At 45.8% G+C, this 12,287-nt stretch overlaps 2 protein-coding genes across 2 annotated transcripts in view; one reads left to right on the top strand and one right to left on the bottom strand.

Moving 5' to 3' along the window:
- Positions 1-3,814: 3,814 nt before the first annotated feature.
- On the bottom strand, positions 3,815-12,212 carry trappc2l (trafficking protein particle complex subunit 2L). The gene is made up of 5 exons (XM_033035600.1): positions 12,038-12,212; positions 10,638-10,810; positions 10,209-10,296; positions 9,802-9,881; positions 3,815-4,211 (listed from the first exon to the last, which is right to left on the bottom strand). Exons 1-5 carry the CDS (start codon positions 12,068-12,070, stop codon positions 4,166-4,168), a joined length of 420 nt encoding a protein of 139 aa, XP_032891491.1. The 5' UTR covers positions 12,071-12,212; the 3' UTR covers positions 3,815-4,165.
- Positions 12,115-12,287, top strand: part of galns (galactosamine (N-acetyl)-6-sulfatase) — a 36,517-nt gene continuing 36,344 nt past the window's right edge. Inside the window, exon 1 of the mRNA XM_033035599.1 lies at positions 12,115-12,229. Coding sequence (XP_032891490.1) covers positions 12,140-12,229 — 90 coding nt within the window. The 5' untranslated portion in view covers positions 12,115-12,139. The remainder of the gene's footprint in view (positions 12,230-12,287) is intronic.

The following is a 12,287-nucleotide window of genomic DNA, read 5'->3' as shown; positions in this document are numbered from 1 at the left end:
TATTATCAAGAATTACCAACAGGATCTTGTTCAGATGGGCAAGTAGGAATGGTTAATTGAGTTTAATTCAGAAAAGTGAAGTTGCATTTTGATGTCAAACCAGGGAAGGAATAGCAGGCCCTTGGAGAATGTTGTAATCAAGAGGGATCTAGGAGTACAAACATAGTCCCTAAAAGTGATGTCCAGGGAAGATGTGGTGAAGAAAGCTTTTTTGCATGTTGGCCTTCAGTCGAGCAATTGAGTATCGGTTGGGACGTTATGTTACAGCTGAAGATGTTGGCGAAACAGCACTTTGAGTACTATTCAGTTTTGATCATCCTGCTACAGGAAAGATGCTACTAAACTGGAGAGGGTGCAGAGAAGCTTCACGAGGATATTATAGACAATAGGTGCAGGAGTAGGCCATTCGGCCCTTCGAGCCAGCACCGCCATCGCTGTGATCACGGCTGATCATCCATAATCAGTACCCCGTTCCTATCTTCTCCCCTTATCCCTTGACTCTGCTATCTTTAAGAGCTCTATCTAACTTGAAAGCATCCAGAGAATCAACCTCCACTGCCTTCTGAGGCAGAGAATTCCACAGATTCACAAGTCTCTGGGTGAAAATGTTTTTCCTCATCTACATTCTAAATGGCCTACCCCTTATTCTTAAACTGTGGCCCCTAGTTCTGGACTCCCCCAACATCGGGAACATGTTTCCTGCCTCTAGCAAGACCAATCCCTTAATAATCTTGTATGTTTCAATAAGATATCCTCTCATCCTAAATTCCAGTGTATACAAGTCCAGTCGCTCCATTAATTCAACACATGACAGTCCCGCCATCCTGGGAATTAACCTTGTGAACCTATATTATTAAAGCTTTATTTTAGACACAGGTCCATATAACACATCAAACAGTACAAAGAATTACAAAGATACATTAAAAAATTGCATATTAGCCTAAAATATATATAAGCTATTGCACCAATGCCGTCTTAGCCTAGAAGTGAATCTATAGCAGCTTTTCAGAGGGCTGACTAGGGCTTCAATTATGTGGTTCTCTGACTTGTCCAGGCGACACATAAAACTAAACATCAGCTGTCTTAAGAGTGCCTCACAGGTTGGCACTCTAGTAGACACAAACAATTGACTGGCACTATGCCATCTAGGGACACGAAGTAGCAACCTCATCGCATCATTGTATGCTACCTTGAGCCTCTGCATACTCTTTTTCTTATAATTAGACCACAATTGTGCACTCCCTCAATAGCAAGAATATCTTTCCTCAAATTTGGAGACCAAAACTGCACACAATACTCCAGGTGTGGTCTCACCAGGGCCCTGTACAACTGCAGGACCGCTTTGCTCCTATACTCAACTCTTGTTATAAAGGCCAACATGCCATAGCTTTCTCCACTGCCTGCTGTACCTGCATGCTTACTTTCAGTGACTGATGTACAAGGACACCCAGATCTCATTGTACTTCCCCTTTTCCTAACTTGACACAATTCAGATAATCTACCTTCCTGTTCTTGCCACCAAAGTGGATAACCTCACATTTATCCACATTAAATTGCGTCTGCCATGCATCTGCCCACTCACCCAACCTGTCCAAGTCACCCTGCATCCTCATAGCATCCTCCTCACAGTTCACACTGCCACCCAGCTTTGTGTCATCTGCAAATTTGCTAATGTTACTTTTATTCCCTTCATCTAAATCAGTAATGTATATTGTAAATGGCTGCGGTCCCAGCACCGAGCCTTGCGGTACCCCACTAGTCACTGCCTACCATTCTGAAAGGGACCCGTAATCCCTACTCTTTGTTTCCTGTCTGTCAACTGCCAACCAATTTTCTATCCATGTCAGCACTCTACCCCCAATACCATGTGCCCTAATTTTGCACACTAATCTCCTATGTGGGACCTTATCAAATGCTTTCTGAAAGTCTAGGTCACTACATCCACTGGCTCTCCCTTGTCCATTTTCCTAGTTACATCCTCAAAAAATTCCAGAAGATTAGTTAAGCATGATTTCCCCTTCGTAAATCCATGCTGACTCGGACCAATCCTGTTACTGCTATCCAAATGTGCCGCTATTTCATCTTTTATTATTGACTCCAGCATGTTCCCCACCACTGATGTCAGGCTAACTGGTCTATAATTCCCTGTTTTCTCTTTCCCCTTTCTTAAAAGTGGAATAACATTAGCTACCCTCCAATCCACTGGAAATGATCCTGAATCTATAGAACATTAGAAAATGATCACCAATGCGTCCACAATTTCTAGAGCCACCTCCTTAAGTATCTTGGGATGCAGACCATCAGGCCCTGGGGATTTATCAGCCTTCCGCCCCATCAGTCCACCCAACACCATTTCCTTCAGTTCCTTCGTCACCCTAGGTCCTCTGGACACTAGTACATCCTGGAGATTGTTTGTGTCTTCCTTAGTGAAGACCGATCCAAAGTACCTGTTCAACTCGCCTGCCATTTCCTTGTTCCTCATTATTATCACGACTCAAGGGCCTGAGCTATGGGGAGAGAATGGGCAGGTTAAGGCTTTATTCCTTGGGGGGGGGGCTTAGGGGTGTATTAATATCATGAGGGGAATAGATTGGGTGAATGCACAGGGTATTTTACCCAGAGTAAGGAATGAAGAACCAGAGGGCATAGGTTTAAAGTTAGAGGGGAGATGATTTCACACTGATGATGGTGGGTATATGGAACAACCTGCCAGAGGAAGAAGTCGAGACAAGTACAATAACATTTAAAATACCTTTGGACAGGAACACGGAGAGGAAAGGTTTAGAGGAATATGGGACATCTTGGTTAGCATAGACGAGTTGGGCCGAAGGGCCCATTTCTGTGCTGTATGACTAAGATGGAACCCAGGTGTCTGGTTCTACGAAGCAACAGATCCACTAGCTGAGCCACTGTGCTGCCCTGGCAATAATGGCAGATGTTTAGTCTGTGTAACCTTTCAGTAAGGTAGATGATCCAGAAAAGTTTTTTGCACAGCAAGATCCCAAGAACAAGACTGAAGAATAAATGTCGACCACCACACAGAATGCAGCATCCTGAGCAATGCAGCACCTGGTATTTTCTATACTCCCTTCGTCCACACACACAGTACCACAACAGTGCACTTCTCCCTCGCTTCTGGAATGTCACATTTTTCTACTCAGGGCTTTCTGATGGATTTTGCTCAAGACTTCTGACTCGAGGACAGCTGCTGCCCACTGACCTAATGGAAGCTGCTCCAGATCACTGCAATTAAAGCCTGTCTGCACAGACAGTACGAGAGGTTCTACATGAGACACTAATCACCCAGTGTTACGCAGAGTAAAAAAGACAGGAGAATGTCGAGGCTGAAATTATATTTACAATTCTACAATAAAGGTCAAAGCAATCACATTCAAATTTCCACTGCATGCAGTGTCTAACACTCGGCCAACTACAAAGAAACCTCAAAATCCAAACATGCCATCCTTCTAATACTGGAGATCCTCACGTTATGAATTCTCCTGGAAGAAAGCTGCAATCAGAGATGATACTGGCCCCCTGATGAATGTGACAGACCAGCAAACGGGGAAATTCATTCAACAAATACTTTCGAGCAATGATGAAACGGAACCATTGGATCTAAACCCCCATTCTTACACACATACATCTCTATGTCCAGTCTGAAGAAGGGTTTCGGCCCAAAACGTCGCCTATTTCCTTCGCTCCATAGATGCTGCTGCACCCGCTGAGTTTCCCCAGCAATTACCCATCTCTATTTACCCATCTCTATAACTACAAGGTCTCAGCTGTGGAAATAATTAACCAAGAGTCTTTCTTTTGAGACCAAGTTTTATCAATGGTGATGTGACAGGCTTACCAGCTGAGAATGGACAGAGCTGCAGAACAACAGCATCACTATCAGGAAACTTGCCATCGATCATTCACAAAAGCATTGTGTTCAGAAATAAGTGTCTTACTGAATTTACTGAATTTACCCCAGAGATCTTATTCATGTGTAATCCTTTGTGATGTTCAAGGGAATTAGGCATTGATTGATAATCGAGCTGTAGAAACCTTCCCTCTATAAAATACAGGTGGTAACTCATTTAAATCAGTCCTGTAAGTTTAACAGAGAGATCGGCAAACAGCAAAGGCAGAAGAGAGCAGGAACTCCACAGCGAAAGCCTCAGCATACCTGGATCATCATACCCGAAACCATGTTGTCAAAGACCCTGAAAGACAGCACAAGAGCAGCAATTACTGGGAGCTCCCAAAAATACAGAACACTAGAATCAAGAGCCACTGCCCAACAAAGCAGAGACTCTGTAAACCCCCTGTCACACCTGGAGGTACAGAGCAAGCACTGTACCCTACCCTGGAGGAGGATTAAATGGCATTGGCCCAACCCCAAAACACAACTAATGTCAAATGTAGCTTTGGCTAGATTGATCTAGGCTTAACCGAAACGTTGCCTATTTCCTTCACTCCATAGATGCTGCTGCACCCGCTGAGTTTCTCCAGCACTTTTGTGTACCTTTGTTTAACTTTTCTATTGCTACATTATGTGAACTGAAAGTCACATTTTAGTTTGTGCCACTTGCCTTCTCCCTTACTGACATAACAGCCATTAGCATTAGCAGTGCACGATACAAAGGGAGCTCGGTGACACCAAGGCAGTTTACTCTCCTCTCCCACATGTAGAAATGAGTCCTGCTTCCGTCCCAGAGAATGCATTCACTCTCCCTGGTATCGCCTGGAGGGGCCATTCTGTCTCAGATAGAAACATAGAAACATAGAAATTAGGTGCAGGAGTAGGCCATTCGGCCCTTCGAGCCTGCACCGCCATTCAATATGATCATGGCTGATCATCCAACTCAGTATCCCGTACCTGCCTTCTCTCCATACCCTCTGATCCCCTTAGCCACAAGGGCCACATCTAACTCCCTCTTAAATATAGCCAATGAACTGGCCTCGACTACCCTCTGTGGCAGAGAGTTCCAGAGATTCACCACTCTCTGTGTGAAAAAAGTTCTTCTCATCTCGGTTTTAAAGGATTTCCCCCTTATCCTCAAGCTGTGACCCCTTGTCCTGGACTTCCCCAACATCGGGAGCAATCTTCCTGCATCTAGCCTGTCCAACCCCTTAAGAATTTTGTAAGTTTCTATAAGATCCCCTCTCAATCTCCTAAATTCTAGAGAGTATAAACCAAGTCTATCCAGTCTTTCTTCATAAGACAGTCCTGACATCCCAGGAATCAGTCTGGTGAACCTTCTCTGCACTCCCTCTATGGCAATAATGTCCTTCCTCAGATTTGGAGACCAAAACTGTACGCAATACTCCAGGTGTGGTCTCACCAAGACCCTGTACAACTGCAGTAGAACCTCCCTGCTCCTATACTCAAATCCTTTTGCTATGAAAGCTAACATACCATTCGCCTTCTTCACTGCCTGCTGCACCTGCATGCCCACTTTCAATGACTGGTGTACCATGACACCCAGATCTCGCTGCATCTCCCTTTTTCCTAGTCGGCCACCATTTAGATAATAGTCTGCTTTCCTGTTTTTGCCACCAAAATGGATAACCTCACATTTATCCACATTATACTGCATCTGCCAAACATTTGCCCACTCACCCAGCCTATCCAAATCACCTTGCAGTCTCCTAGCATCCTCCTCACAGCTAACACTGCCCCCCAGCTTAGTGTCATCCGCAAACTTGGAGATATTGCCTTCAATTCCCTCATCCAGATCATTAATATATATTGTAAATAGCTGGGGTCCAAGCACTGAGCCTTGCGGTACCCCACTAGTCACTGCCTGCCATTGTGAAAAGGACTCGTTTACTCCTACTCTTTGCTTCCTGTTTGCCAGCCAGTTCTCTATCCACATCAATACTGAACCCCCAATGCCGTGTGCTTTAAGTTTGTATACTAATCTCTTATGTGGGACCTTGTCGAAAGCCTTCTGGAAGTCCAGATACACCACATCCACTGGTTCTCCCCTATCCACGCTACTAGTTACATCCTCGAAAAATTCTATAAGATTCGTCAGACATGATTTACCTTTTGTAAATCCATGCTGACTTTGTCCAATGATTTCCCCACTTTCCAAATGTGCTGCTATCCCATCTTTAATAACTGACTCTAGCAGTTTCCCCACTACCGATGTTAGACTAACTGGTCTGTAATTCCCCGTTTTCTCTCTCCCTCCCTTCTTAAAAAGTGGGGTTACGTTTGCTACCCGCCAATCCTCAGGAACTACTCCAGAATCTAAAGAGTTTTGAAAGATTATTACTAATGCATCCACTATTTCTGGAGCTACTTCCTTAAGTACTCTGGGATGCAGCCTATCTGGCCCTGGGGATTTATCGGCCTTTAATCCATTCAATTTACCCAACACCACTTCCCGGCTAACCTGGATTTCACTTAATTCCTCCAACTCCTTTGACCCCTGCTATTTCCGGCAGATTATTTATGACTTCCTTAGTGAAGACGGAACCAAAGTAGTTATTCAATTGGTCCGCCATATCCTTGTTCCCCATGATCAACTCACCTGTTTCTGACTGCAAGGGACCTACATTTGTTTTAACTAATCTCTTTCTTTTCACATATCTATAAAAACTTTTGCAGTCAGTTTTTATGTTCCCTGCCAGTTTTCTTCCATAATCTATTTTTCCTTTCCTAATTAAGCCCTTTGTCCTCCTCTGCTGGTCTCTGAATTTCTCCCAGTCCTGCTTTTCCTGGCTAATTTGTACGCATCATCCTTCGCTTTGATACTATCCCTGATTTCCCTTGTTATCCACGGATGCACTACCTTCCCTGATTTATTCTTTTGCCAAACTGGGATGAACAATTTTTGTAGTTCATCCATGCAGTCTTTAAATGTCTTCCATTGCATATCCACCGTCAACCCTTTTAGAATTAATTGCCAGTCAATCTTGGCCAATTCACGTCTCATACCCTCAAAGTTACCTTTCTTTAAGTTCAGAACCATTGTTTCTGAATTAACAATGTCACTCTCCATCCTAATGAAGAACTCAACCATATTATGGTCACTCTTGCCCAAGGGGGCACGTACAACAAGACTGCTAACTAACCCTTCCTCATGACTCAATACCCAGTCTAAAATAACCTGCTCTCTCGTTGGTTCCTCTACATGTTGATTTAGATAACTATCCCGCATACATTCCAAGAAATCCTCTTCCTCAGCACCCCTGCCAATTTGATTCACCCAATCTATATGTAGATTGAAGTCACCCATTATAACGGTTTTGCCTTTGTCGCACGCATTTCTAATTTCCTGTTTGAGACCATCTCCAACTTCACTACTACTGTTAGGTGGCCTGTACACAACACCCACCAGCGTTTTCTGCCCCTTAGTGTTTCGCAGCTCTACCCATACCGATTCCACATCCTCCAAACTAATGTCCTTCCTTTCCATTGCGTTAATCTCCTCTCTAATCAGCAACGCTACCCCACCTCCTTTTCCTTTCTCTCTATCCCTCCTGAATATTGAATATCCCTGGATGTTCAGCTCCCAGCCTTGGTCACCCTGGAGCCATGTCTCCGTGATCCCAACTATATCATAGTCATTAATAGCTCCCAGATCCCAGATACGCCCATGTTTGGAGGCTGCGCCAGGAAAGCCAATCTCATTGGAGGTGGTGACACTATAGTGGTCAAATATGTAGACAAGTAAGAGACCCTGACTCTCAATCTAGACAACCGATATGTTAAAATTTTGGCATTAAAAGAACTGTTCCCATTAAGAGGCACTAGGTACTTGGATGAGCCGGGCATAGAGAGATGTGTATTTAATGCAGACATGTGGGATTGTTATGCAAAGGTTCTCCTGGCGGGCCGCAGGGAAGCTGAGGCCAGAGCCTCACGGGTCAGAGCCCATGGCAGACGGAGTCTGTGGTTGACGGAGCCTGGGTCGATGGAGCCAGCAGCTGAGGAGTGGGACGGCGCCACGGAGGCGTCCAGCAAGGACCCGGCCACGATAGTGGAGAGGCCGGTGCGACGTATCGATGAGGTCGCCGACCGACGGATGGGACAGACTGCGTAAGTGTGAGGATGCCACTGCCGGGGGAAGAAACAAAGAAGGACCTGCCACGGGGGAGACCACCATGAAGGAGGGGGTTGAACAATGGGGACCCAATGCAGGGGGGACTGCCGTGAGCGAGGGGGGGGAGAAACAATGAACAACGGAGGACCCAGTGTAGGGGTCTGCTGTGGGTGAGGGGGGAGAAAAAAAAAAGGGGGGGGGCCTGGCGCAGGGGTACTTTGTAAGCATCCTTTATGTGGCGACTATTTGCATACCTTGGGTAAGCAAGCAAAGAATTTCACTGTGACTTGTCACATGTGATAATAAAGCATTCATTCATGGTCGGCATTGACACGGAGGGCCAATGCTGTAAACCAGGGGTTCCCAACCTTTTTTGTCCCGTTTACCCCTGGCAACTTTTCAAAAGTAAATTTACCCCCTCCCACCCAGTTTTGTTCAGTAATGTGAGTTTACACATCAACCATAATAAAGCAACTGACAATGGGGAAACTTCAGATTTAAAAAAAAATTATGATTGAAACAAAATGTACAAATCCAGAATCAACAAATTTACCCCTTGGGGGTAACTTTACCCCAGTTTGGAAACCCTTGCTGTAAACTCTAAACTGGATTCTATAACAAAGACTGGAATTCCCAGACCGTCACAAAATGAAAAGTAATGTAACTGCAGGTGGCCATCTGTAATTTAAACTAGGAAATATTTGGGATACACAGATCAGCAGCATCTGTGGAGAGTAAAAGAGTCAATATTTCACAGTCATTATCATAAAAACCTATTTACAAATGCCCTTCAGGCTCGCAAACTTGCCTTCCACGCAGTTTCCTCATTCAAAAGCCATGGTTCATAGGTTATATCTTCTTAGGATCCTAACAAGCCATTTAGATGTGTTAAATCACTGTTAGAAGAGCTATAGTATAGTGGACTGACTAGATTCAGATACAAAGTCTGTCCCAGTCCAATTGAAAGTGAAGTCTTCTCAATTTGGGCAAGTTAAGCAAAAGCCTAATGTGGCTCTGTTCACAACTCATATCACCACATTGCCACTCTTCTTGAGATCCCATCATCTCAGCATCATTCATTCTGTGTTGGATTTTAAAAAGATGGAGAGCACTGTTTACAGTGCAGGCAATGGGACAACACAACTTCCTGGCCACAGTGCTGAAGCCTTGAACCTCACAACTGGCTATGCCTCTGGCTCAGCTGTTCTAGTCCAGTTACAACACCAGCATCTAGTCCAGTTACAACACCACAATGTGGAAAATTGCCCACGTGTCCTGTCTGTAAAAAGCTGAACAATCTCCACTGACTCACCCAGACCGCGATCAATCATCAGCCGTCTCTCCAGCTGCACTCATTTGTCAATAACCTGCTCACAGGACGACCTGGCTGCAGATCTCATCACCACCGTCTAAACAGTAAAATAATTTAGCTCCCAACATGAGGTGAGAGGGGTGTCCTTGACATCATGGCAGTATTTGGCAGCAGTGCTGCGTCAAGATGTCCCAGAAAAACTGGTGCCCATGGGCTCAAAGGAAAAATCCTTCACCAGATAATGTCCTATCCAGAACAAGGATAAATGGCTGTGTTATAAAACCCAAAACTAATTGAAAATTCTGGAAATGTTAACCCAACAAGAACCTGTTAACCTCAGTCCTAACAACTACAACCAGCATTCACAGCCTACGGACTGGCTTCCACCATCAAACAAAGACAGAGGGACCGTAAATACATGAAAGCACATTGGACATTTCTTACTTGGACTCAATCACTTCTCCTGGGTTGTAGAATGGGTTGCACATGACATCAGTGTAGGAATTGTGCAGTTTCCTGAACATCTGTAGGGAAAACAAAGGTAAATGAAAGCCCTGTGCTCCAGCTGTTTTATACTCAGCGACAGCGCAAAACAGCCCCCATCTCCACACTGACCAACAACACACTCGCTTCAGTCTGGCATTGAACCCACTTGTTTTTGTCTTCGCACTCTCACCAACTATGACCTCCCATCTACTAGAATTATAGAAAATAGTGTTGAGTCACTTTGAACTCAACTTCAAGTGACAAAGGGATTGTTTCTGCTTCCAGGGCAACAGGCCGAATACTCCCTGCCAGTAACACCCACATATCGCGCCCCCCCCCCCCGCCCCCCCCCATGAGCAATTTACACTACGGATTTCATTGTCCCTCAGCGCGATGTTGGAAGAATCCACCACAATCACAAATTTCACTTTTGTGTTGGTGACATAACCATATCTGGAACCAGAGGTTAAGGTTAAAATTCTGACAGCAATGGTTCTTCATTGACTAATTGCCATAACCCTGTGAACATTGCGACACAGCGCCATTTCCTTCTGAAGCCCAACACCCTCCCCACACCACGAGCAGAGATTGTGCCCAGCAGGTCATCCCTACAAATACATCCGTACACAGTCCCAAAACATTTGGATCGTTATAGATCAGTCTCCCAAGGTCAGGCCATTCCATGGTTGTACCTTTACCCCCCCCCCCCCCCCAACACCCTCCCAGACACCATCATGCTCTCCCACCCTACCTAATACCTTGCCCCCACCAATTCTCTCTTCAACAAAGGATACACTTTGTAATCTTCTGTGGGGTACAGCAGCCCTAAGTACAGCTCTCTCTGATCCACCAGCGCCTTCCCCACTGCTGAGATCTTCTCCTCCACCACGTCCAGAGAAGTGTGCACCGTGTAGTGAAACTTCAGCTCATTCTCCGTCGGGATTGTCTTGATGTACAATGGATAATTCTGCACAGCAGGATGAAGAGTCGTCAGTGGCAGTCTCACAAACTGTAGTCTCACACTCATAAACACCGACACAGCGACAGAGACGCAGCGGGGCACACGCACACAGGTAGACAGAGACAGAGACACACACAGATAGACAGACACACACACAGATAGACACAGACACACACACAGATAGACACACACACACACAGATAGACACAGACACACACAGATAGACACAGACACACAGATAGACACAGACACACACACAGATAGACACAGACACACACACAGATAGACACAGACACACACAGATAGACACAGACACACACACAGATAGACACAGACACACAGATAGACACAGACACACACACAGATAGACACAGACACACACACAGATAGACACAGACACACACAGATAGACACAGACACACACACAGATAGACACAGACACACACAGATACAGAGACAGACACACACACAGATAGACACAGACACACACAGATAGACACAGACACACAGATAGACACAGACACACACACAGATAGACACAGACACACACAGATAGACACAGACACACACACAGATAGACACAGACACACACAGATAGACAGACACACACAGACACACACAGATAGACAGAGACAGACACACACACAGATAGACACAGACACACACAGACACACACAGATAGACAGAGACAGACACACACACAGATAGACACAGACACACACAGATAGACACAGACACACACAGATAGACAGACACACACACAGATAGACAGACACACACACAGATAGACACAGACACACACAGATAGACAGACACACACAGATAGACAGACACACACACAGATAGACAGACACACACAGATAGACAGAGACACACACAGATAGATAGACACAGACACACACAGATAGACAGACACACACACAGATAGACACAGACACACACAGATAGACACAGACACACACAGATAGACACAGACACACACAGACACACACAGATAGACAGAGACAGACACACACACAGATAGACACAGACACACACAGATAGACAGACACACACAGATAGACAGACACACACACAGATAGACACACACAGATAGATAGACACAGACACACACAGATAGACAGACACACACAGATAGATAGACACAGACAGCTCGCCCGGACCCACCCCTGCTCTTCGCTCCTGGCCACTTCACCTTCACCCCGGTGCCCCTGTCCCAAGGCCCTGACTCACCTCCTTGGCGATGACGGCCACGCACACCGCCATCTTCCGTGGCTCACGTGACAGCCGGGTCACGTGCGTGGGGGGTCATGTGCCGGGTCACGTGGTGCGGTGATGATGGCGGCGGTGTGGACGTTGCTCGCGTTGATGGCGGCAGCCGACGGCGGGACCGCGCCCAACCTCCTCCTCCTCCTCATGGACGACGTGAGTGTCGCTCCCGGCCCCGCGCGTCCACGTCACCGCGCTCCCGGCCCCGCGCGTC

This window comes from Amblyraja radiata, chromosome 17, assembly GCF_010909765.2.
Source record: "Amblyraja radiata isolate CabotCenter1 chromosome 17, sAmbRad1.1.pri, whole genome shotgun sequence".
NCBI classification, from domain to species: domain Eukaryota; kingdom Metazoa; phylum Chordata; class Chondrichthyes; order Rajiformes; family Rajidae; genus Amblyraja; species Amblyraja radiata.
This window is presented reverse-complemented; position numbering and strand designations above follow the sequence as displayed.